A 27,486-nucleotide genomic window follows, 5' to 3' on the forward strand; every position below is an offset into this window, starting at 1 on the left:
GGTTAGTACACAGCCTCTTTGGAAAACCGGGTCTTAGTCCACAGCCACTTGCTCATCTCCTTACAGTGGCATCGGCGTGTGGAAGAGTATGGCTTATGTGATTCCATGTCAGGAGGAAAAGTTGGATCTAAATACAAATGTCTTCTGTCTTTTCTGATTTCCAGTGTGTGTCCCTTGTTTACCTGTTTACTCAAGTGTTCTCTGCATCCACCACTTTTGAGAGTGGCCGGTGAACTCATGATCTGCTCTTCCCAGGCTGCCTCTCAGCCTTCTCTGCCTGCATCTCTCTGAGTCTTTGACGTAACCTCTGTTCTGTCCCCTCGAAGGCCACCTGGCTTTCACCAGCCACAGGTTCGCATCTTGTAAGAACGAGGGCATTTGGGAAAGCTCAGCCATAGGGTCTGTCACTGGGTCAGCAAATTACAAATATCTGAAGTTCTCTTCACTGACTCTTCTAAGCAATTGCTTTCCTGTACATTCAGTGTTAAATAGGTGAGTAATACCCGCAGTGAAGAAACTTAAACTGTTTCGGTTTTGATAAAACGTTATTCTGTGACTTCTAGACAACTCTCATAATACAATTAAACTAAACAAACGTGAAAAGCCATTCACCATACTAGGTTTCATCGACCTAGTATATTTGTATAGCATATCTTTTTCTACTATTAAATATTTTGATGAAATTCATTACAAATATGTAAGAGCATTAGATGTATATAGACTATTGGTAGAAAAATAGTAACACAATTATCTGTGTACCCATCTCTGAGGTTAGACAGAATCACCTAATAGGAAATTCTGGGTTTTGTTGTTTGTGCGTGCTTTTCTTTGTGAGCGGTATTTTCTCTGGGTGTAGATGTGTAGCGTGACAACTGTTATTTCCGAGAATTGAGTAGGTATTATTTTCTCTCTTGCTTCCATCTCTGTTTTCATCTCTAATAGGGTAAGTTTGTTCCTCTTTATTCTTTTTCAAAATTGCTTTGGCTCTTTCCCTGCTTTTCAATTTGTACATAACCTTTGCAATTCAATTATTAAGCTAGGAAATTCCGGTTTGATTTTTGGTTGAGATTCCATTGAAATTATAAATTAAGTTGGCAAGAGTAGATATCTTTTAAATATTAATTCTTTCTACTCAGCAGCGTGTTGGTCTGCTCCTGTCTTGGGTGTGTGTGTGTGCGTGTGTGTGCGTGTGTGTGTGTGTGTGTGTGTGTAGTTTCCTTCCCATAATTGTTAAACATTTCTTACAGGCTCATTCTGTTTTTAAATAATTTATGGGCTTTAGAAGTAGTTTCAGTTTTTATTTCCTTTTAAACAAAGAGCTGTTTCTAAGGTTATAGATTAGAAAGGCGGCAGAGCCTTCCGTGTGTGTGTGTGTGTGTGTGTGTGTGTGTGAGTGGGTGTGTTTGGGAAGCTGAGGTGACCCCTGGGTTTGACCGGCTTCGTCTTCAGTGCTGTGTTCAGTGTATTTCACTTGTTTTCTGTTCCATAAACAAGTATCGTGCTGCATGTAATCCTTCTGGACATCCGTTTTTCCACTCAGTGTTGTAGTGCCCAGATTCTTACAAATGGGAAATTTGTTGCTGTTTTTAGAGAGCTTTGCGGTACACCTGCCATACATTAAACTGCACATGTTTTTAAACTCTACAGTGGAGTCAGTTTTGGCATCTGTATACCTCCGTGAAACCGCATTGTGACCGACCAAGAAAGAGCGAACACACCCATCGCCTCGCCGGTGGGTCCCGGTGGGCTTTCTGCCTACTTCTGTGCCATCGGTTTTTGAGAGAGGGATACTAAAACCTTTGGTTCTAATTGTGATTTTTAAAACTTCTTTTGGCAATTTAATTAGTTTTGCTTCATATAATTTAAACTTGTGTTGTTAGGTATATTAATGATAATGATACTCGATGAATTATTATGAAATAACCTTCTTTATTCCTATGACATTCTTTGCTACCTTGTGTGATAATAAGGTAGCGACCAAAACTTCCTTTTATCTCTGTGAGAGTGGTGTGACTCTTCTCTCCTTTTACCTTTGTATTTAAATTTTAATTTGGATATATATTTCATTTAGTTTGTATTTATATCATATTTACTGTGCTCTTATATTTTCACATTTATCCTTTTCCTAAACATTTAAAGGTAACAGGCTTAAAGGGAATGTTTGTTTCCGTGCCAGTGAGTGTGACGAGTATGACGTGCAGCCGCTGACAGCCCCAAGCCCTCGTCACCCAGGGCTTTCAAAGCCGCTCGGAGCTGAGGGGTCTGACTCTGAGCGGTGTCGTTCCTTTGGTCTTGTCTTGAAAGGCTGGTGCTGTTTGTGATCTGTGGTGGTGTCCCTGTGATATTACTGAGATGATTTCTCAGGATCCAGGCTGATGCTCGTTCCACGTGCTGTACTTGCAGTCTGAGAATCCTGAGGGAACACCTTGCGTGGCGAGGCCTGCCTCACCGCAGCCGGGCCGTTCCCTGTTGCAGCCCTGAGCTCAGACCTCTCTCCGTCTTCTCAGCAGGATAAATTAATCCGCTTGTGCCCTGGGCTTTGCTTTGAGTCATCTGTTAGGCCTCAGATTAGATCAGAAAGGGACATCCGAATCTGCAGAAGCCTTTACCTCGTTTATCATCTTCCCCATCAGAAAACTGATGGAATATTTATAATTGTCACTGAGTGATGGGGGGACAGATGGTGGACCATCATTCTTATCAGAAAATGGCCTTTTCTCTTTTCATGGTGTCTGTTTCATCGTATTTCATTAGCTTCGTTTTCTCATCCGTCATTTCCAGCAATACAATGCGTAGACTGTAATATATAAAAATGTAAGTGTGTCCTGCACCTGTGGAAAGAGAACTTAGGAGAGTCAGATCTTCTGTCTAATTAAAATAGCATATAAAGTTTGAGACGTCGTCATTGTTATATGTGTTTAATTTTTCAAAATGATGCTATCACAAAGGGCATTGTTGTGATAAAAGGCATTGATGTTTCAGATTGTCTCATTGACTGACGAAATCTTAAATTTTGTTTAAATATAATGGAACTCTCAAGCTTTTTATTTTGCTTATTAAGCATTTCTTCAGCGTGTGCTTGTGCATGTTGCGTTTGTCCACGTGCCCGGGAAGCACAGATGTATTGTCAGAGGAGCTAAGTCTTTAGGTTGTGCTGCTGACAAATGCACAGTCTCACAGGTCTGAGTGCTCTCGATTAAGTATAACTGAGCTGAGTTTTGTATGTGGCGCTTTCATTTTTGAATAGTAGTGACATATGTAGGGACTGTATTTGATACAGCTAATGCCATCCGGCAAATCGGTGATTACACACCAGCTTTTCTCTGGACGGTCTGGAGGGTAATCAGCTGGAATAGTTTTATGGAGGAATGATATCAATCAAAATAACCATTTACTGCAGATTCTTTTGGTCATATTCTGAGTAAAACTCTAAATCGTACCTTTTTAACTTAAGCATTTATCACAAGCCCTTGGCACAAAGTAGGTTGAGAACCCACAGAACGATGTTGAGAGAAAAATGGTTTTCCACCTGCAGTGTGGGAGTCCTCGCACCGTGTCCCCTCCACCGAGTAACTGGCCGTCCCCTCTGCTCCTGAAATAAGCTTTTGGCTCCAGAGACATAAGCCTCTTGAGCATGGCATTGGATTTCTATATAAAAAAGACCTTTTGATTTTCAAATAAAAATATTTGTTATTATTGTGATGAAACTTTTTTCTTTTTTTCAAAGGAGACCTTTAAACGCTTTTGATCTAGGAAGAATAACATCCCTCGCAATTCTCAGCTCTGTATTATAATATTTCAGAATAATGGGAAGCAGATTATTTCCTTCAGTGTATCGATGTGTCATGTTTATGAAATGTCCTAATTCTGAGCTAACACTTGAGAGGACTCTAAAAATGGAAGTCATCCTACATTGTGTCTTTCATAGTTCCCTGTTATCCGATCTTTAGAACTTTTATCATGAACCCGTCTACAACTTAATTTTTTCATGTCTTTTTTTTTTTTTTCCAAAATAAGGGATTATAAGAACCTTAGAAGGAGTTTGATAGAATATCAGGATCATAAACCTCAATATTTAATATAGTAAATTATGTTAGAAAGGCCAGAGCTTTGGTCTAGTATGCCATAAAAGGTAATTAAAACAATAAGAGGGGTATAAACTCTGATGAGATCATGTCTGTATAGTATTAGTTTCCTTACATACATTTATCAGTATTTCATACTGGAGCAATGTTGCTTAAATGAGGAACCACGATTCTGACTTAAAAGCAAGGCTTACTTTCCTTAGTCTGTGTGTATGGAATTAGCCACCCTTAATTAGCTTTTGGACTTTCCACATTGATTCTTAGAATGTTAGAAAGGGGGACTTTAGAATTTATTGTCTGATGCTATTATTTTACTAGTGAGGAAACTGAGGCCCAGAGAAGTCACTCTGTCGTGACTGCAGAATTTATCCTGGTGTCGACGCCAGGCCTCAGTGCTGCTTCTGACGGGTCACTCTGCCCCTCCCTCCCTGAAGGAGACACTGCCCGCGGTTAGTGCTTGTGCGGGAGGAACAGTGTCACAGAGAACGGCCCACTGAGCGTCTTTCCTAACCAGTAAGTAGGAGAGCAGGACTCCAGGGGGCAAGGGTGTATTTCCTCCAGGGCGTTAAGGGAGCACATCCAGGGGCCTTTTGGATGATATTTGTCCTGGTTAATTCATATTTTGGAAAGGACTAAGGAAATCATAGATACTGTGTTCCCAGAGTATATTTTGCATTTCCTTGTGCCTGTGGCCTAATAATTAGAATTTTGAGTAAGAAAAGATGAGTGTCTTTTTACAGAGTTATATTCGTTCTTCCACAGCACAAGTAAGTCTACAGCTTCTTTAATCTTATAGAAATCGACCCTCTTTTCTTTAAAGAGCTGGCTTCTCTTTGCATTTTTTTATTAGCGTTAATTTCGCAATTAAAATATTAATACATATATTGTAGAATATTTGAGAAAAAAATAATGCCTACTGTTAACATTTTGATCTACTTTTTTCTCCTTTTTATATATGAACATATAAATTTTATGCACTTTATTTATACACTATCTGTATAGATTCGAGTCCTGGCTTTTACTTATTGTGCAGAGGACGCTTTCGGTGCCACTGCTGCCAGCGGTTACTGAGACCTGGGGAGCGGGCCTCACACCGCGGCCTGGGCGGTGGCTCGTGTGGCCGGTTCCCTGTGGCTGTTAATAAATCTCGCTGCAGTTGATGTGTTTATAGAGAGATTTTTTGGTACTTCTCCACTTCCTTACAGTAATTTTGCAAAAGAAAAACTACCTAATCTATCTTTAGATTTATCCTGAACATTTTATTAAATATTAAGCAGACGGGGCCCCTGAGACTAGTTGGTTGTTTCCAGAGAACAGGGCCTGGGATTCCCGTCTCTAAGGAAGCGGTGCTGCCGCACTTCACGTTAAGAGGAGGTGGTGGGGCTGCTGTGTTTCTTGGTCCTGGCTAGTTCTTGGGGTTTTAAGAAACGATGTCATCGAGGATTGGAGCCCAAAGGTTAGGTTCCAGGGTTCGGGTTACGGCTCAGATCACGCAGGAGTCTAGGACGCTGAGCAGACAGGAAAAATGAGCAACCAGATTTTAGGGACTGGACTGCTGCTGAGGAGAGCCTGAGGGAGGGGGAGGCTGCGGCCGCATACTCAGTGTGCGGGGCTTGCTCGGGGGACGGGGGCAGCCAAGCCTGCCAGCTGGTGGGCGGGCCCTGCTGCCGCGCTTCCCGGCACCGCAGATTTGGGTGTGGACTGAAGGGAAAAGCCCTGGAACCTTCCTCTCCCCGGGCTCTGTCAAGCAGAGCCTGGCTCTTTTGGGTGCGCACTGTTTCTGGGCCCCGGCAGGTGCCAGTTAGCCTGTGCGCTGTCCCATAGCCTCAGGCTTTACAAGGCCGGGTAGGGGAGGTGACTGGATCAGTCACTGCCCGTCACGCTTCCCCTTAACACACACCTGCTTTCCTGCAGGAGGTTGTCTGCTGTTCTGACAGCGGGTTGCACACTTGCGGTGCACACTTTCAGCACTCGAATGGTGTGCACACAGGTTAATTTCATTTCAAGTTCAGCTCCGAGAGGCTTGTGAGAGATGAATACTGTGATTTCCTTTACTTTGGTAGGTCAAACAGAATTTTAAGATTCACGTGTAGAAATTACTTTTTTCTTACAAGATAACTTTTCTAAAGTGGTTATTATGGAAACTTAACACGTACCTAATAGTGGACGGCACAGTGTGACGAGCTTCCACGTGGTCCTCCCTGAGCCCTAACGGTGAGGAGCTCATGGAGAACCCTGCTTTACTGATATTTCATCCAGCCTCCCAAATGATGTTTTGAAGTCAATTGTAGATATTATTTGGTGATAGCTATTTTTTAAAAGATTCTTTTTCTGCTTATTATACATGCTTATAAAAGAGAAAAAAGTCTGTCACAATCATCTAGTCAAAAATTTTGGTATTTTGCCTTATTTTCTTATAGTCACCTTATGCACCCACATCATATACACATAACATATGAAAAGATATATAATTTTATATGAAATTTTGCATAATTTCATTAGGGAAAAGATTAATGTGCTATAATAAAGGCAACAAAAGTAACACCCATGTGTGGTTGCCTCTCACACACCCCCACCTGGGAGCCTGGCCCGCAACCCAGGCCTGTGCCCCGACTGGGAATTGATCCAGTGACCCTTTCGTTCGCAAGGGGGCGGTCAGTCCACTGAGCCACACCAGCCAGGGCAAATTAGTTTTAAAACATACATGTAATTATAATCTTGCAGGTAAAAACTTTTGATGAGATTGAATCATTTATGATTTTTTTTTTGAACCTCAGATTATGCCACCTACTGATAGTGAGAACCCCTTAAAGTTCACTCTCAGGTTATTTTGACACGAGCCTAACTGAGTTTGGTAGTTGACTCTCCAGTCGGTGTGGGAAGTTGCTGATCAGCTGCTCTGCTGAGAAACGGTATTTCAGGAGGGGGATGCTCATTGCTGCTGGGCTGGTTGTTGCGAACAGAATTAGGAAATAAATAAAATGTATGTGATGTGTGTGTGTGTAAATACACTCATACAAATATATGTATGCATATTTATTTACGCTTTGCTTATTTAAAGATAATGGCTCATGAATTCTTACCATTCAAATTCAAGACTACAGGGGTTTTACTTAACTTCCTCTGTATTGTTTGTATCTGTCACTTTTCTTTTAGAGGCAGCACTCCCAGTATCAAAGACAAAAAGGATTCTTTCCTTTCCACCGTCAGTTAAGTGTGGTCTCCTCTGCTCCCCGGCCCTCCTGCAGCCTCTGCCTCTAGACTGGCGCTAACTGTTGGGCCTTGCCGACTAGCGCCTGCATTTTACCCCCTCCCGCCTGTGTGCTGGCGAGGGCCAGGGATGTTCCTTGCGTTCTTAGCGCTGTGCTGACGTGCAGCAGAGGTTTGATGTGTCCAATGAAAATCTCAAGTAAAACAATATGATCCATAGCAATCGTGGAAATCAGCATTTCCTGGAAGTTACTCTTCCTGCACCTGTGGAATGTTTCACACTTCCTGTTGTTTGCTGCAATGCTGAGCTAATGTTTTAGTCACCGTCTCCATCTTCACTATTGCATTTCTTTATCTTGCAGGAGCATCTTTCCTTAAAGAAGTACATTATTGACATTGTGGTTGAAAGTGCAGCTCCACCAGAGCCTTTGAAGGATGGAGAAGAGCGGCAAAAAAACAAAAAAAAAGCCAAAAAGATAAAAGCCCGCATGAACTCCAGGTATCAAAAATATCCTTAAAAATAAAATAAAACTATGAGTAATTTTTTTTTTTTAAGATTTTATTTATTTTTAGAGAGAGGGGAAAGGAGGGAGAAGAAGGGAGAAGAACATCCAGGTGTGAGAGATACACCCATTGGTTGCCTCTCATGTGCCCCCAGCTAGGGACCTGGCCCACAACCCAGGCCTGTGCCCTCACTGAGAATCGAACTGGTGACCTTTTGGTTCTCAGGCTGGCACGCAATCCACTGAGCCACACAGCCAGGGCTTTTTTTAATGTAAATTCAAGGTAGATCCCCCACCCCACCCCCCAAAAAAGTTTAATGATGTTTACTTCAACAAAGCCTTGAAAGTAACACTGATGAGCCTAATTTATAGCCACTTTCTTTGATTGAGAAAGAAAACTGCGTATCGATCTAAAGCCCTTGCCTTCACCTGCTAAGAGCTCTTATAATTTGATGCAGAAGCCCTGCCAAATGGGCGCCTCCTCCAGCACACGGCGGTGTGTCTGAGTATGTGTAAACCAAGCCTGTTTCCCTTTCCAGCTATTGATTTTTAAATGAAGTATTAAAGAAAATCAATAGCAATCAACAAATAGAAGTCTGCTGGCTGTAGTGTCAAATCCCATGACTAGGTTTAATCAATTTGCTTCCCTGTCACAACAAGAAAAAGTTCAAGAAATATCTGGAAATGGAAAGTGAGTTGTCAGACCTGTGCTTCATCAGCAGCCTCAAAGTGACATCTGCGGGTCGGACAGCTGTGTGGCACTTCGTGACCTCCCAAGCTGTGCCACCCGTCGCCTGATGACGGGCGAGGCTTGTCGGACACAGCGCGGTTCCTCCTTCACGTGTAATTTGAGAGGCGGCAGTTTCAGTGTGTCCCCAAAGTCTCGAAAGATGGAGAAGCCTGACCCATGGGAATATAGAAATGTGGACCTAGAAGAGCAGTGAATTGTGGTCTCCACTGTGCCGATAATCAGATTGCAATAAAGAAATGAATCTGTAATCACCTTACAGAATTGGTGAAAACTTCAGAGTAGTCATTGAAGCAAAGAATACAAGAGGCTTTTTTTATTGTATTTTTTCCTGTTCCTCCAAGTTTCTAAAACTAGTGCCACGGGAACTTCCTTTCTGGCTTATGCCCAAAGTCTGCTGACCTCCTGGCACTGGAACCCCGCAGAGCCCGTCCTTTGGATCCTTTTGTTTTCCTCTGTGTGCACATTCGCTCGGTGAGCTCACTCAGTCTTGTGGCTTTAAATATCCTCTACTCGCCAATTGCATATCTCCAGTTTTACTCAAAGTTGGTATGTCCCAGACTAGCTTCTGCTCTTCCCTCCCCAACCCATCCCTTTCTCTTTCTCCCACTAACCTCGGGTCCAGTCCAACTGCAAATAACATTAGCTTGGCTTTAAACTATGCTGGCATTTGACTGGAAATTCACTGCTGGCCCCAGGGCCAGGCCTCCGTGGTCTTTCGCTGATCATGGCCGTAGCCTCTGCTGGGCTCCTGGGTTCTGCCCGCGCCCCTCGCAGCCTGTTCTAAACTCTGTAGCCAGAGCGAGCCTGGTAAAATGTAAGTCAGGTCATGCCGATCTCTTCTCTCAGTACCTCAGGCGTGCTCTTCCTGGGTGACACAGCCAGCTCCTACCTCCTGCGCTGTCTCCACTGGAAGCCCCAGATAAGTGTGTGTTCAGATGCAGCAGCCACCTTCCCGAGCCTCAGTTTCATCTTTGTAAGACGGAGCTAATGCCCCGTGGAGGTTGCAGGGCTGCGTGAAACAGTCGTTCATTGTACAGCCCCTGGCACCGTGCTGGGGACTTACGCAGCCGCCTTTCCTGTGAGGCCATGAGGACTTGCACCTACGAAGCGGTTGTTTGCCCATTTGGATGTGTCTTAATATTTTGGCCGATAGCATTGAGCATGTGATGTTTTAAATAATATGTAATTTAATGTTTCATTCTAAGTGGTGCTTCCTTTGTTTTCAGGTGTAGCCTGTGCTAGTTTCCTTATTAGGCCAGTTGCAGTTTGTGTTTTTCACACAACTCTGCTTTGTGAAGCGGAGTTTATTTTTTCACCTGTCATTGGTGTCTGGGTTGGTATACATTGTGACTAACTCTTTCATAGGTTACTAGACTAAAGTCTTTGAGGCTAAGGCCCTTTGGGTGAGTAGTTAAAATTTAAATTTTTCCTCCCAAAAAGAGAAATTGACAAAGTAAGTCAGCATTGATGGATTGCTATAGCAACATCTGTGTCAGACCGGTTCAGGCAAGCTGCAGCAAGCTAGACAGTGGCAAGGTATTATCTCAGGTTTTCCCAGACGTGTGGTATTTTAGTCAGAATAAATAAAAGCAAAACTAAACAAGTCTTTTGAGTGTCTGGTCAAATTCTTTCTACTGCCTTTTAAATTATTTCTATAGTTAAATGATTATTCTTTACCTGTATTTAATTTTTACATTATATACCTTTTGAGATACATAGATACTCAGCCACCTCAACAACCTTGTAGAAACTTAATAATCATGATTTAACATTTGGAAAAATAAGCATTGTTCTGTACTAGGTCTGTAAAATCAGAAGTATTTTTGTGAACATGCTTCCTGTCCTATGAGGAGATGTGTCATTTTTTGTATTTTTGGACAGCTTTTATAGCAGTCTCACCAACGGAAGTGTTAAAATTAATGTAGTGATGTTCCTAATTTTGGAAGAGGAACAACACAGTCAAGGTTTTTGTTTGTTATAAAACTTAGCAGCAAAATAACTAACAGTGGTTAAACTTTTTCTCTTTAGGGCCAAGGAATATGAAAGTTTAACAGAAACAAAAAATTCTGGCACCGACTCACCTTACAAAGCGAAGTGAGTATTTACCCTGCGTGTTAGTGCTCCATCTCTTCAGTCGCTGCCTGCAGTCAGGCTTCCCTGAACCACCCCCAGATGCCCGTGACCACGGGCTTCGTGTCTGCCGCCTGGAACTGTATTCTCCCGACACTGTGGTCTCCTGGTGGGGGCTCTTCTGCCAGGGGCGTTTGTCTCTGTGCGGTGAATGGGGTAGAACATTTTGGTTATCACAGCCCGGGAGACAGTGCGCCTGCCGTCCGGGGCCCAGAGGCCCGGGGTGCCGTGAAACACTCCTCAGTGCACAAGGCAGCCCCGCAGCCAGGAAGCTTCTCGTCCAGAGCGGCACTTGTTCCAGCAGAACAGGTTCTGCCAAGAGGGCTGCTTCTTGCTGTGCTAGACCTTCCAGGGCCGTTTCCCCTGCAGTGCGGGGGCTGGTCCACGAGGGAGTGAAATGTTGCCGGGGACAATAGAGACACCTTGTGGTGACAACCTGGAATTGCAGGTATCACTTTAACTTGTAAGTTCCAATGTATAGAAATATAAATGGAAATAAATGGGATGTAAACGCGTAGGGATGTATATGTTGTACATACTTGGCTTAGTCACAAGGTAACATACACACATCTCTTAACTCTTCGCACTGAGCGCGGCACCCGGACAGCACCGAGCCCGTCCGGGGTAGCCCGGGGGTCTGCGGCCAGGCGCCTGAAAAGGGGAGGACGCGTTCCTTTCCCGTCAGAAGGGAGGCCGCCGGCCGGGAGGGAAGGTGTGCCGCTGGGGAGGCACTATCTGTGCGCCGATCTCTTCGCCTTACGTAGGGACTTCTTGAGCTCTTATACTTAGAAATATAGATTTGAGCATATTGTTTACAAATAGAAGGGAAACCAATAGCCATAAACATAGACCATGGACCTTTCAAGTGGAAGAGGTGACAAGAAAGGACCGTTAAGTGTTCGTCTTCGTGTCCAGCACACCAAGTGGACCGGTCCCTTCTTACATGTTCACGGGTCTCCCCAGTGACGATAACACGCTCCCTCAGACTTCCCTGTGGCAGCACTAGGGTTCCTTCCAGGGAGGCTCTTGCATCTCACATTTCCCACTGACAGATCTGAATGTAGGGTTGCTGGTGGAATTTGTCCAAGTTTTGAGAAGAAGAAACCTGGCCACACAGCATTCTCCAGAAAACCAGTTACCTGGCGCACACGTCTCGTGTTTTAGGGTAGGGGTGATGAAGCTTCCACTTTTTCTTTTCGTGTGAGAAAAATTATATGCCAGAAATATTCCAAATAACAATTTCTGTGTTAGAAACGGCACCCTCTACACAGCTCCTGTTCTTGCCTTGTGGAGCAAATACAGCTTTCAGGACTTCGGTGTGATTATTTATAGTATGAATCAAAACCTGAGGCATTTTTTCTCGAGACAGGCTGTTTTATTTGTGGGACTTCTGTGCAGGCAGGGAATGAAGCAGAGGGTTAGCTCATGTTACCTAAGCGTCCCCTTGATTTGGCGTTCTTCCTTGAAGGGTAGGGTCACACGAATCCCAGATTTGATTTACCTCAGGGTGAAATACAAGCCTCTTGTATTCTGTGAATTAAAATGGTCCTTGTGCCTCCCTAAGTACCTCTGGTTTTCAGTGGACTGTGAGCATTCTTGGTAAGAATGTGCTGGGTTCATGGGCATTTGCTGCTGAGGCTGGGTATTTAGTTACGTGCTGTGCAGGCTTTGTTCAGCCAGGAGCTGAAGCGGCTACTTGTCTGTCCCGCAGTGAGGTTCGCTGCCAGTGTTCTTGCACATGAGAAGGTCAGTCACTGTAATCGGATGGGACTCCAGCCCACATTCGGTTAGAGGGAAAGAAGTATGCTGCTCTTACTCAGTTCTTATATTTTTTATATTCCATTTTCCTTTTGTTAGATTGAGAACCTTCTGTCAGTAAAGAGTAGTAATACTTGATCATTTATTGGATGTCTACTCTAATGAACAATGTACATTGCATTGATTATTATCTGTGAACTTCAAAAGCTCCGAAAGGAATGAAATATATATTAATTCCACTTTTAAGATGAAGACACTGAGATTTCAAGTAAATAACCTTCCCAGAATTTACACATGTGTTCTGTGCTGGAGCCAGGCTTCCGGCACAGGGGTTTCTGATCCTAGAGTTTTATGTTCATTCTTTCACATATCAAAGTAACTTCATATGGATAGCTTAGGTTTAACCTAGAGTTCACCAGCATCTTTTTTAAGCTGAATATGCTGTTGTATTTTTTGAGAAATTTAAAATTTTATATGGATGAAGTTGTATTCTAGACTATTATTCATTTGTGAGTAATTTTTCTTTTTTGAATTGACTGATGTGCTACGGAGAGAAAACCCTGAGATTTAAAGATGGATTGCCCAGGCTTCAGTTGTGAGGCCTTGGGAAAGTCTTCTAATCTGCTGGAGCCTCAGTTTCTTCATTTTCCAAACAGCGATAATACTCATGGACAGTGTTGTCCTGAGGCTTAAATAAGGTCATGTACTGGAGCGTATTTTGTGGTCTTTGAGTTTATGGATATTCTTAAGGATGTGTGGAAGGAGTTCCTTCTTCAGCCACCTGCCGTTGCAGGCCTGCTGGGTGCGCTTGTGCAGAGGCGCTGCATGGGGCGCTGCGGGTTTGGGAGTGGGCAGGGGACCAGCGCCTCTCACGAGGGGACACTATGCTTCGCGCTGTCCAGTCTGATGGCTTCTGGCCGCAGTGACTGTGTTTCAGGCTCTCGGCAGCCACCGTGGTGGGCAGTCCAGACACAGAACATTCTCCTCGTTGCAGGATGTTTTGGTGTAAAGCTCTGCGTGGGAGAGACTTGCAATGAGTGATTTCAAGGGCCAGTCTTAGCAAGCACAGTCACGTGTAAGCTAAGGACTTAGGGATATGTAGGAATTTTCTAGATAATGTGGAGGTGGGGAAGCATTTGCAAAGACACCGAAGCAGGAGGAAGAGATGGTGTAGACGCAGACGGAGTGCAATGGTGCAGAGGCTGTGGGACGCGTTCGTCCGCGTGGGAGGAATCCGTGCTCTCATCCGTAACAGGAAAAGCAGGAGAGTGTGGATGAGATGCAGAGGCTTGAAGATTTGTGGCAGGAGGTGGTGACGTTCCTGGTGGTCCAATAGCTTCCATTTCTCTGTGAAACGTAAGGTCTCAGGGAAGGGGAGGGCGGGCGCAGGGGCCGGTGTGGGAGAGACGGGGGAGGGAGTGCGGAAGGCCGTGGCGGCCGGCGTGACGTTTCCTCAGGCCCGGGAATGGGGGGCTGGCAGATGCTCATCAACCCAGGGAGGAAGTCGCCGGGTGCAAGGCACTGGCGGTGGTGCCTGGCCCCCAGTAAGAGCTGCGCCGCCAGGGTGGCTGCTGTGGGGTCCGCCACAGGCTAAGGTGAAGGGGGTGCTGCAGGGCTGATGGCCGGGATCCCCGGAGAGGCCTGGACGGGCGTCTCTGGGTGCGTGCGGGTGAGGTGCTGCAGCGAGCAGGCGGGAAGGAAGGGCTTGCTCACAGAGAGAAGACTAAGGGCTGCGAAGATGTGACATGCAGCCCCCTTCCTGAAGGAAGAACCCCACAATCTCGGTCAAGTGTAGTATTTCCTGGTGAAAAGCAGGTCACTGCTCAATTAAGTAAATGGCATGAGCAGTGGCAGGCAGTCCCACATTGCTTGTAAATTGGAACGTGGGGACTTTGACGTTGAGATTTTACAATGGTTATAACATAATGAATATTTAAATAGAAATATGAAAACCTGCTCAGATTCCTATACTCGTTTTTTCTGCCATCGTGCGCTCACCTAATCCCCCTCTCCAGTCCGGTTCTGGTGGAACTGTCACACGGGAGCTGCCAGCAGCAGCGGCTCCCCGAATCTGTGCGGGGACAGCACCGTCCCCGCTTGCGTTTGGTGCCGTAAGCACTTGATGTGGCTTGTGAGTGGGAACCTGGGCCCGCCTCTGGAGGGGCTGGCTGCTTGTTCTCCCCGCTAGGGTGCTCTGGGGAGCAGTTTCTAATACAGTAATGGACATAATTGGTTTCAGAAAGTTTAGAAAAATGCAGTGTAGTAAGTCTAATCCATTCACGAACGTCGTCATTGCCTTTCATTCATTCCTCTCCATGTCACTTTGCATTGAAGGCTTCAGCGCTTGGCCCGAGATCTCCTAAAACAACTCCAAGTACAAGACAGCGGGTCGTGGGCAAACACGAAGGTTTCTGCTTTAGACCGGACCCTGGGAGAGGTCGCCAGGATACTGGAAAAGGAGGTGAGCAGCTCCCCTCAGCCCCTGGCCCCTGCCTCTGTGGCTCCTTCTCACTCCGGCAGGGCGTGAGGCTCCTGGGCAGAGGCCGGGGTCTGCGGGACCCCGTGTTTCCAAGGCCAGTCAGTGTGGATGGATGATTTCTTTTGTTCTTAATGAAATTGAACTTGTTTTCAGTTGTTTTAATTGAAGTCCGCAATAACAGAAATATGTTCTTCAGGTCATGGTTTTCTCAGTCATATTTTTCTCCACACACCAAAAATAAAATTATTTTAAATGGAATTATTCCAATAAAGATAATACAGTTTTATGGCAGAAAATATAACACTTTGAATTATAAAGCCCATAAATCATAGATTTTCATAAAACACCAATTTTCTTCCTGTTTCCAGTAGATTTGGCAGTTTTCTTTAATGACTTAGAGTCATTAAATGGTTCAAAGGCTGTTTAAGAAATCCATAGTAACTTCAAGTCTTTATTATTCACTATAGAAAATTTTAAATGTACAAAGAAGGAACAAAACTCCCTGTAATGCCACGGTCAACATTTTATTGTATTTTTCTAATCCTTTTACTGTACACTTTTGACATTATTTTATCTATTTTTATCATGAATAATTTCTTAAGTCTTAAAACTTTTTAAGTGCAGAATGTATCACAGTATACACAGTTTGTATCTCTTAAGTGGTTTCTAATTTTCCTGTTGAAGGTAATGGCCATTATTTGTTTATTACCCACATTTATTTTTGTTGATTCTTATTTTCTGGTTTAAAATTTACTCTATAACATTTTATACATAAAAAGATGCAGTGGTAAAGGTACCGGATACAATGAACATCTGTGGACTCACCGCCAGGCCGAAGGGGCAGCCACTGCCCCCGCTCTGCACAGCTCAGCCCCTCCCGAGGAACGGAGCTCGGGGGCTGGTCGGTGTCCAGCTTGTGCTGGGCAGCTTTTGGAGGTTTGCTGTGCCTTGGAGAAATCTCTATAATTATTTAAAATTAGCATGTACTGATTATTTTTTGTTTTTATAAAGGGTACTTATACTTTAAACTAAAGGCAATTGCTTGAAAATACCACCATATGCACCTTATCTCATGAATATTGTTTGAGATTAAAGTAATCTGAATTTTTGAGGAAAAAGTAAAATGATCTTTATAAGAAAGGCATTTATTATAAAAATCTACACCTGCAGACATCATGGTAAAACTGGAGAAAATAAAATTATACACCAATCTCATTCATGAACTTGGATTCAGAATTACTAAACAAAATTTTGGCATACCAAATCATGCAGTGTATAAAAAGAATAATATATCCCAACAAAGTTTGATTTATTCAAGATATTCAAGATCGGTTTAACATTGGAAAATCAATCATAGCTTTCTTTTTCATCATATTTAAAGAAGAGAGGAGAAAGTATACAATCATCTCAAAAGATGCAGCAGAGGCATTTGGTAAGTTCAGTATCAAATTAATTCATGGTTGTAAACTAGGCACAAAATGAAATTTCCTTAATCTGACAAATTGTATCTACAAAAAAATGGATAGCTTGCATCAAAAAACTGATAAGTTTAAAAAGGTTAATGGATACAAGTAAATAAAAATCAATTGTATTTATAATATCAAAATATTAAGTCTTTAGAAGTAAATCTACATATATACTATTGTAGGTCCAGTTATGTAAATTTCGAAAACAGACATATTAGAATGGTGAAACTATAAAGAAGATAGAAAAATAATTCTCATGAAACCAGGAAAATGATTATTCAGAGAGGAGAGTTGCTTCTTGAGTGCTTCTGGTCTTTTCCTTGATGAGATGGTGATTACATAGTGTTCCAGTTATCATACCTTAAATTGTCCGTAGCATTTTTCTATTTTTTCTGACATCTCTGTATGTTTATTTTTTTATTTTTTATTTTTTCCATTAGCATTTATCCCCCTTAGACCCTCCTCTACCTCCCCCACCCTATCCCCCGCAGTCACCACACGGTTGTCCGTGTCCGTGAGTCCTTTTTCTTTTTGGCTTGATCCCTCCACCCCCTAACCCCCTGCTCTCTGTCTGTGAGTCTGTCTCTGTTTTGCTTGTTACTTCAGTTTATTCGTTAGAGTCCACATATGAGTGAAATCATCTGGTGTCTGTCTTTCTCTGACGGGCTCATTTCACTCAGTGTAATGCTCTCCAGGTCCATCCATGCTGTCGCAGAGGGTAAGATTTTACTCTTTTCTATGGCCGAGTAGTATTCTATTGTGTAAGGGCCCCACAGTTTTATGTACTTGCCTACCGATGGCTACGGGCTGCTTCCATATCTTGGCTACTGTAAAGAACGCTGCAATGAATGTAGGGGTGCATACATTCTTTATAATTACTGTTCTGGATTTCATCAGATAAATTCCCAGAAATGGAGTTGCTAGGTCATAAAGCATTTTTAACTTTTTGAGGTAACTCCAAATTTCTTTCCACAGTAGCTACACCAATCTGCATTCCCACCAAGAGTGCAGAAGGGTTCCCCTTTCTCAGCCTCCTTGCCCTTGCTTCAATTTTAAATTGAAGTTAAAATCAAAATGTTTCTTCTCCAAAGACCCTTTTCTTGCAGAAATGTTTAATTATTTCAAATACGAGTTTCTAAAACATTCTGGTACATGCATAAGCACTTTCCTCATTCTTGCCATAATATTAAGTTGGGTCCAAGTGAGCGTAACTTGTATCAATATTTCGTCGACTGTTCTCATTCCTCTGTGATGATCAACATTACCTTGAAGTTTAGGTAGTAACGGCATCTCAAAAGCATCCTGTGGATTATCAGGAACATGAGCATTTGTATGCTGTTCCCATAAGTAAACAGTTTGAGCAGATGGATTGAACATGGAGTTTTTCCAATTCCCTTTCATAACTTTTTAGAATCCTGCCAAATTTAAATAGAAATTCAGCTGTGAATCTCTTGAGCCTGGGTAAGCAAACCATGTAGCCGGCTGCATTCATAATTTGAAATGAGTTCAGAAATGTCCTGTCACATGACATGTGATAGCTTTCACAAAGCTTGCAGTGGTCTGATGTTTTCGAAATTCATTTTGGAAAATTCTAGCAGATACTGTGGGAGATAGAAAGGGAGAAAGTCTTTCCAAAACCGCCCCCCGACCCCCATCCCCTGCGTTCTGCCAGCTGAGGTTTGCGGCTGTTCAGCACAGGCCTGGACTCGGGAGGAGAATCGCATCCCTGAGAGCTTTTTCCACCTCAGGCGTTCAGTCCCTCGTGTGGCGGTCCCGCTAGATGCTGCCTGTGCACTGAACCTCATGGTTTCGCTTGCTCTTGCTCCTCTTATTTTCAGCTGGAATTCTTCAGAGGAACCGGAAAGCATTCAATTTCAGGAACCTCTTATTTTTATCCCCCTCACTTACTAAATTCTCAGTTTATGTAGCTGTTTCCTAATAATTGTTGGAACAAAGGGAAGAAATAAACATTCAACCACAACAGCAAGAAGAAACAACAATGGAAAAAAAAACGAGGAGAGGCTTAGGAACTTCTGGGACAACTTTAAATATACCAACATCTGAAGAGGAAGAGCAAGAAATCGAAAACTTATTTGGAAAAATGATGAAAGAAAACTTCCCTAATTTGGCAAATGAAATAGACATACAAGTCCAGGAAGCACAGAGAGTCCCAAACAAGTTGGACCCAAACAACACCCCATTGAGACATGTCATCATTAAAATGCCAGAGGTGAAAGATAGAGTCTTAAAAGCAACAAGGGAAAAGCAGAGAGTAACCTACAAAGGGGTGCCTATAAGACTATCAGCTGATTTCTCAAAAGAGACTTTGCAGGCAAGAAGGGACTGGCAAGAAGTATTCAAGGTGATGAAAAGCAAGGACCTACAACCAAGATGACTCTATCCAGCAAAGCTCTCATTTAGGATGGAAGGGCAGATGCAGTGCTTCCCAGACAAGGTGAAGCTAAAGGAGTTCATCATCACCAAGCCATTATTATATGAAATGTCAAAGGGACTTATTTAAGAAAAAGAAGATCAAAACTATGAACACTAAAATGACAACAGACTCACAACTATCAACAACCGAATCTAAAAACAAAAACAAGCAAAAAACCAGAACAGGAACAGAATCATAGGTATGGGGAGCATTTGGAGGGTTATCAGCTGGGAGGGGAAGGGGGAGAAATGGGGAAATGGTGCAGGGATCAAGAAGCATCATCAGTTGGTACAAAATAGACAGGGGGACGTTAAGAATACTATAGGAAAGGGAGAAGCCGAAGAACTTACTTGCATGACCCTTGCTGGAGGGAAGGGGGGTACCGGGCAAAGGGCAAAGGGGGAAAAATTTGGAGAAATGTAACAGCATGATCAATAAAATATACTTGAAAAAGTTGTTCTTAGTTTTTATAGTTAAGCATATTTAATAGAAATATTAAAAGTCATAAATTTGGGAATTCTATTTTAATATTTGTTAAATTATCACACAGTTGTATGAAGGTCTCTTTATTAAAATTGTTGTGTATTTTTATCCTATTACAGTTGTCCCGTTTTCCCACCACTGAAATCTCTCCCCAGCTTTCCAATTTATTCTAGTTTTCAGTCTCAGCTGGTAAACCGACTGTGTACTTCGGTTACTCAAAAATTATTTTTAGATCTATGATGTATTTTGTTAATTTAAAATATGTTACCAGAAAATATTAAGAAGAAGCACAGGAAGCACCACAGTAAGTTTCTATCACGCGTGTTTCTAGGTGGATGCGGCAGGAGAAGGGCAGTCGGAAGATGGATTTGGCAGTGTTAATAGGCAAGCCCTCACTGGAGTATTTTTTTCCTGCTACAGGCATTACTCTGCCACCAGTGAAGTCTCATTATTTCTAAGTGTCCTAATCAATAAGGTCATGAAAGATTGATTTCAGGAGCTGCCACCGTGTTTATGACAAGAAGCATATAGAGTCATTTATAGGAGTGGGCAGTAATTCTCCCGTTAACTAGCAAGTCAGGGGATCAGCAAGCCCGTCTTCCCTGTCTGTAGGTGCAAGGAAAATCTCAGTGGTGTCCATCACAACAGAGAGGAGACTCATATTGTTAATTGAATTTCCCTAAAGAAGCAAAACTACCCGCCGGGGAGGGGGGCAGAAGGAGCAGATCCGTACAAGTCTCCAGTGTGTGCGCTGGTTGCATTGATTTTCCTCAGCTAATGGCCTGGGAGATAGAAAGTTGATTGTAGCAGCTCCTTTTCACTTAAGACTTTCAGGATTGCAGCTACCAATGTGTGTGTGTGTGTGTGTGTGTGTGTAATTTTAAAACAAACATTTTACTTCTATTAAAGTCATATATTGTAGTAAATGTGTAACAAAAGCATTTCCTCGTTACTGATTGTGAACGTGCCCGAAGGACCACACAATACCCTGTTCTGTGTGAGCTGTCGTGTCTTTGGCTGGTCCTCTGTGTGGGGGACTTCAGGTTGACAAAGTCTTTTTTAAAGAAGAATAATCTTCATTACTATAATACATGTTCCTTGTTAAAAGCAAAATTAAACATAAAGAAGTAGTTAATAGAATAAGTGAAAGCCCCCTCGTTTTTCTCTCCTGTTCCCTCTTCTCAGACATAACAACTAAAAATCATTCCTCTTGACAGTCATTTAAATGACACAATATAGTAAAGGGTCAATGGACAGGTCCCTGTCTGGGGGAAGATAGACCAGCTGAGAGGCAACACCAAGGATGCTCGCTGTGAGGCAGGCATCGTCCTCCGTGTTTTACAGAGGAAACGGGGGGCCCCGTGAGCCGTCCCGTGCAGGTCCGGCGCAGATGAAAGCGTGTCGTGCTGAGCTGGTTCCTACGCCTGTCTGTGGTTTGCAAGCATTTCCACTCATGCTTGCCAGCATTACGCATTATTGATCTAGAGTGCATGTCAAAGCTGGAAAATGTTTGTCAGTAAATACTGTCAAAACTAGAGTTTCTTTAGCATCTCTCTACTCTTGTAACACTTTTCTGATGCTGTCTGGAAACTCAGTACAGTAACTAATATTATCTAATGTTGTCCTCATTTTAAAAATACAGACATCAAGACACAGAGAGATTAACTTGGCCAAGGTCACACCCTAAGTTGCAAAGCTGAGATTCAAAAATATTTTTAAGAGATTTTTATTTGACACAGTAAGTTTAGTGCATGAGATCGTCAGTACTTTCAAGTCGTGTATTCCCACAATACGTTAAACCTTTCTAGCAAAACAGAGAAGTCTCTGTAGTATACAAAATATATTTTTCTTTCATGACTTATACTTTCAGAATGGTTTGTAATTTTACTCAACAAGGTGCTTCCCCATTTTTACAAATTATTGAAAGAGAGAGAGCAGTCTGTCTATAGTAACAAAGGCTGAGCTCATTTCTGTGCTGAACGTGTCTGCTCTTGCGGATTTCCACAGCACAAGGTGAGGCCTGCACTTCTCTTTACGTTGGGTCGTACCTTATTATAGGTAGTTGCAAACATTAATGAAGGAGACAGATACACACACGTCAACTTTCTAAGCCGTATTTTCTGAAAATGTTTTGTTTGCTAACACTCGTAATTATGGGTTATCTTGAATTTTACATGCTCCATCTGCAAGATGATGTTTTTGGCATTGCATGTTCAAAAGAATAAAGGCTGTTCTTTCCCCTATGGTTTTATTTTTTTTCTAGACTGGAAAGGGCAAAATTTGTGGAATAAAAATGATGTACAGATCTTGCCGAGTACTTGTATGAGGATTTCTGTAGGACACATTTTTAGCAGAATTACAAAATGCATGTTGCATCCAGAATTTGCGAGAAGTTCGTCTTTCCTTGTCTTTTGAGTTCCCTAGCTTAGGGTGATGTGCTGTTCAGCTGAATGACAAGGGACAGGGCTGTCTGTGATCCCCTGGCCTGGGAATCTCAACTGAGCCGAGAAAAGAAGGCTGGAGGGAAAGGGCTGTAGCGGTGACGACATGGTAGAAGTCTGCTTTTTCTGAGTGGAAATACCCACAGCAGAATGAAAGATTGGAAATTCCGTTATTAAAAGAGCCCGCCGTGTGTCCTATGCTCTAGAAGGCTTCCTGAGCAGGCTACCCCGCTGCACCCTCACACCATGTCCCGGTCAGCCAGACGGCTGCCCGTCCTCCGAATCCCAATCCCGTTCTCCGTGCTTCCCTTACGGCACCTGCCCTGGGGATGTCGCAGTGCTGCTCAGGCTGCGCCTCAGAATAGTAATCAGGGATTTTTAAAAAGTAAATACAGGTAACTGGGTGAGCCTGTCTTTTCAGTAGTGTTTTACATTTTTTATCATAAAAATTAAAAAAAAAAAATGATGCTTTGGGACCACCACAGACTTACTAACTAAAACCTCCACCAGTAATTTTGAGCCAGGGTTGAGAATCTTTGTTACCAGAATAGTTCCTTTGCTGGTTTGTATTCCCATCAGACTGGGGAGTCTTCAGGGATCCCTTTGCATCTGTGTCCCTAGCAGCTGCTGCAGGGTCTGACATATTACTAGATACTCAGTAAAGACTTACTGAAGAAACCACAACTTTAATGAATGGATGAGATTTCAGTTAAGTAGGAAAAGGATAAGGAACAAGCTAATGGGATTTGTATCTATAAAAGGTTTTTATAAAAAAAGAAGTCTAAGATTCATTTATTTCAGTTTCTTTGAGAACAAGAAATAGGCCAAGACACAAAGCTTCATAGTCTGTGCTTAGGAAGACTTTCTTGCTTATAAAGATTACTAAGCTCTATCAATTAATGGATGATTGATGAAGGGTATGGACTTCTCTCATAGGATGATAGCTAGAAAATTTGACCTGTACACTGGAAATTTAAGCCAAAGCCATCCAGCGTGTGTGGTTCTAGTCTTTGGGGCCAGAACAGAGTTGGTGGAAAAATGTAGAATTCAGTCCCGGGGTGCACCAGCTAAGACAGGAGGCTGTTCTAGGCCGTTTGGGGTCATGGGTGTAAACATGGGCTGGGCATCCTGACTGATGGCAGCTGCCAGGACAGAGCAGAAGCAGAGGATGAAGCCCTGTGGCTCTTTGCCTGGGAGATGGAGCAAGTGCCCGTTGGGTCAAGAAGTAGGTTAGCACACGGCTGTGACTGACGAGTGCTGCTGGGCTCTCTCTTCTCCTCGCGTTGGGTGTGTCCAGCGATAGGCCTGGCAGTTTAAAAGAAGCTGTAGAGGGCTTAACGTATAACTCATGTTCCACAAAAAACAGCCCTAAGCTGACCAGTGGGAGGAACTCAGCTAGGTATACAAATTCATGCTTTGGCCTTATAATTGTATATGTTACGAAAATGAATCCAGTGGTTTTGACTTAAAATATAATGGTGCAATAGGAACAAAACTAGGCCAGTTTTTATTTCAGCTGACGGTGTTCAAGGTAAACTATACAGGAGAACTCTCTCCCTTCTCCACTTTTTATTTTTTATTATTTATTTATTTACTTATTTTTTATCACTGTGTGGTTGCCTCTCACTCACAGCCCCAACTGGGGACCTGACGTGCAATCTAGTAATGTGCCCTGACTGGGAATCGAACCAGCGACACTTGGCTCGCAGGCCAACGCTTAATCCACTGAGCCACAGCAGCCAGGGCTCTCCACTTCTTAAAAGAGGTCTTTGCAGTGCATTTTACATGTTCAGAGTGTTGGCAGAATGACTAGAGATCAGTCATAATGAATTCAGCAGAAACAGTTAAGACTTTAATTTTTCCTATGGTGCAGTATGTATAAAATAATTTAATTGACATTTATTGTGGACTATAAGAAGCCACGTCCTTGATTTTGAACTCTGATTTAATATATTTGTTACCATGTCTCAGACCTCCCTTCCATTTGTAAACACCTCTTTACATGTTTAGAGATTAAAAAGGTAACATATCTGTCCTTCATGTTACAAGGTATCATTAAGCTCTCTCAGTATACGAGGCCCAGCAATACAGATGTAGGATCTGCAGACATTTATAGATGTCATAAAATTCAGCTAGCAACGATCTAACCTAATAATTTATAAAAAATTTAGTTTAATTGTATGATTTATAATTATAAGGTGACAGAATTTGGTTTGCTGTGCCATCGTAACTAAAGGCAGCTCCCAGTCTCCCGAAGCCCCGGGCTGAGTGACCGGCTGCGCTGGTCACTGCACAGCCTCTCGGGGCAGCTGTGCGAAGAGGCAGACGCCGCGTCCCGTGGGGCTGAGGACGTGAAAGAAGGGGATTTATTGAGTTTTATAGGGAGTTCGAGCTATAAATTTTATTCTATACTCCGCCACTTAAAATCATTGAAAGACCAGAAGTTAAGGTATACAGAATTTAAAATTCTGTTCCAATCGAAAACTCCTCTTCAGAGTGAAAATTTTAGCCTTTTTCTATAGGTTTCTAATTCTTTTGTCTCTCACTTATTTTTCCCTCAACTAAGTGGCAGCGGAGTCCTCTGTGCGTCTGTTGTGAAGACTGATGACAAACCGCACGGACGCCCTCCCTGAGCCGCTCCCTTGGCGACCGCTAATGGTTTATCTGGTGTCAAACAAGATCTTTGTTTTCTTGATTTTAGATAAATTTGCAGCCCACTGCCTCACCAGTCATGATGTCAGTTGTTTACATTTCAGCAAAATGTTTGTCGTAACTTTCAAATACAGGGGAACTGTAGACAGACGGTATTTATCACGCTGTAGAGACTGTCAGAAACGGTTGGACTCAACATAACCGAGTCCAGCTCCCAGTTTATACTTTAATCTGCAGAGTGTCAGGCCTGCTCATTGCAGTGACCGCTGGCAGCACGAGGAGATGGATCACACAGGTCTCTCGTGCCGGCTGCCACGTACTGCTCTCCGCTCGTCGTTTCAGAAACCGCGTTGTGCAGGTGTCGGGGGAGATGGCACTGCTCTGCCAGGCGTTCCCGGTTCCTCCTCAGGCTGCTTCTCACTCCGTAGAACAGGGTCTGGGTCACTGCTTCCCTTGAGAATTGGGCAAAACACCGACACCAAGAGCAGCAGAGAGGAAAGAAGCCAAGGTGGCTGGCAGAGGCCCTGCACTTGGCCTTCACACCTCTGGCCTCCCGTGCGGGCCGGGACCAGGGCCTTGTCTTTCCCAGGCATACGGGGGCTTCTGAGCCTTTCTCGTTGTGCATTTTATGAGTTTTCTCTCCTTTTAAGAGCATTTCTGATGTAGAACACCCAAAACTAGACTGTCCTTGTGTTGTTTGACTCGGCAACTGTTTATGGAATACCTCACTTTTGCTCGACCCTGTGTAAACATAATCCTAGCTGTCGGAAAGCGAACACAGTCTACTTTGTAAATGTAAATAGATAATATTATGTGGTTTGTAATTAATTAATAGAGAAATCAGTCACGCTTTCTCCTTGTGATGGCAAGGGAGCAGTGCTGGAGGGGCCCCGTCCCTGCTGGTGGTGGAGAGGAGCCTCTGAGCAGGCAGGTCCTGCCCGCTGGCCCCGAGGGCGTCTGTCCAAGGTGCTGGCGTCTGTCCACAGCACTTCCTTGCCCAAAGCGGATTCTTCTGGGTCTCGAGATCTGAGGTTCTTTTGCTTCCCAACTTTAAAGTACGTAGGACACTTAAGATTCAGGAAATAGGAGGGAAGGGGAACTGCTCTGTGAGACCCCTCAAGTCTGCTGTAACCCAGCAGGCAGCCAGCAAGGGGGAAGGGGCAGATAAAGGAGTTCGGGAACCTGTGTGGGTCCCTTGTCCTTGAATTTGATAGAAACCATCCGTTGTGTCCTGGAAAACTGTCACCGGGCCACCTGCTCAGCGGCAGGCAGCTCCCGGCGCGCTCCTCCCCACAGCCCTTGCCTCAGTCTCTCCCCTCTGACTCAGCGCTGTGTCTGGCCTGCTGCCGGCGGCTCTGTGGAGCCCGAGGGCGAGGGAGGTGGAAGTGAGTTCACTGTGAGCGCTGCTGCGTCGCAGGAATGACCTGCGCGATCTCGGGTCGGGGGTCATCCGCTGCAGCAGGGCTTGAGGAGAAGGGACAGAAGCACTCAGGTTCTGTCCTGTCCGCCGCCCCCCGCCCTCCACCCCCACCCAGTCCCAACAGGTCCCTCGGAGGTGCCCTCCAAGGGCCCTGGTTCTGATTAGCGCCACAGAGGGATTGTCTTCTCCTCCGAGAACGTGTTTCCAGCCTCCCTCAGCCCCACTTAGGCCCGCAAACGGTGGCTTATGCTTTTATTCTTTTGGGCACCACATTCCCACAAGTTTACAGTTTCCTTGTGCTGTGCTTCACCCCAGAACGTGAGTCCTTTCCAGGGTGAGCGTCTACAGCTTGCAGGCTGAGCGCAGACAGTTCTGTGGGTCATGGGGGCACGCAGAGGGCCTGCAAGGGGACAGCTGTGCGACAGAGCCTGGCACGCCAGCCTGGCACGCTTGCTGCTTTTAAGCTAACAGCAGGTGAAGGCAGCAGATCTGCACAGATGACGTCCTTTAAGTGTTAGGAAGGTTTTCCATACTGGAAAACCAAATCATAAAAAAAAATTCTCTCTTGGATGTTTTCATCTCTGTAAATTAGGCTGCCGGGCTCTGAACTGATGGACCTGCTAAAACCTACTTGTGTTATCTCCGAACAGGTCTTAAGGTGCCACCAGATGCTCAGAACAGATCTCGCCTCTCCTGCTAATGAACAGGCACACAGTTTCCCCATCTGCCACCTCTGCCTAAAAGGCTCGGAAGGCCTTCCTCCCCGATCACAAAGAACATAATTACTGTCTGTAGCGAAGTCAAGTGCAAAGGCCACCAGCCTTTGCAGGCCACCAAAGATTAACAGCTGCCTCCGTTTTGATTGGGAGAGGGTAATAACAGTTACTCTAGTTAATAATTGAATGGATTCCCAGGCCATGTAATTCAGACCGGAGCTGTCACTTCGTGCTGGCCTTTAGCTGAGCGGGGCTCGTGCCGCGGTGCTGCTGATCCTGCGTGTCCGTGGTCAGTCCCGCGGGGCACGGGGCGCAGGAGGGCAGAGCTGCAGGGCGTTCTCCCAGCCGCATGTGTGAAGCCACGCGTTCCATCGTTACAGGTATTTTTTTCTCACTCAGATAAGAATGGTAAAGCTCCTTCTGGAAGCTGCAGTTTCACGTACCCGAACGCAGAGTATTTGGAAAGGGGGTAAAGAGGGAAAGGAAAGCTCACCTTTCTGGGTGAGGTATTTCCGTTCACTGAGCACACTGTTGGGTTGTGACAGCGTGTGCCCCCCATGCTGGCCCTCGACGATGGGGGGTGGAGCTTTCCAGTGTGGCGCAGGGACACAGGTAGTCATACTGTTTTCAGTCCCATTGATTATCAGGAAAAGGCAAATAACCTTAATAAAATGTCAGTACGCACCCATCCGAATGACTGCAGTTAAAAAAAATACTAGTGGAACCCAGTTTTGCTGTGGACGTGGATGAATGGAAATGACGCCTGCCCTGCAGTGTGGGCAGGGGGTGTCCAGGACTGGAGAGGGCTGCTGGCCCCGCCGCCCCACGCTTAAGCACGCACCTGACCCCAGTGTGTCACACGGGCCCCCAGTCCCTGTGCAAGAGTGTTCACAGCCACATCCTCCGCGGCTTCAGAGCGGAAACAAGCGCGCGTCCGTCAGCAGTGGGACATGGGCGA

The 27,486-nt window shown here is 44.2% G+C and overlaps 1 protein-coding gene across 3 annotated transcripts in view; it reads left to right on the top strand.

Annotated features, from left to right (window-relative positions):
* Positions 1-27,486, top strand: part of SCAPER (S-phase cyclin A associated protein in the ER) — a 115,382-nt gene that overhangs the window by 35,699 nt on the left and 52,197 nt on the right. For all 3 annotated transcript variants that reach the window (XM_090263625.1, XM_090263626.1, XM_090263624.1), the window contains 3 exons: positions 7,658-7,794; positions 10,578-10,643; positions 14,772-14,898. In XM_090263625.1, the coding sequence (XP_090119751.1) occupies positions 7,658-7,794; positions 10,578-10,643; positions 14,772-14,898 (330 nt within the window). The remainder of the gene's footprint in view (positions 1-7,657; positions 7,795-10,577; positions 10,644-14,771; positions 14,899-27,486) is intronic.

The sequence above is a fragment of the Furipterus horrens genome, unplaced genomic scaffold (assembly GCF_987537825.1).
Source record: "Furipterus horrens unplaced genomic scaffold, mFurHor1.1.pri manual_scaffold_16, whole genome shotgun sequence".
Lineage (NCBI taxonomy): Eukaryota > Metazoa > Chordata > Mammalia > Chiroptera > Furipteridae > Furipterus > Furipterus horrens.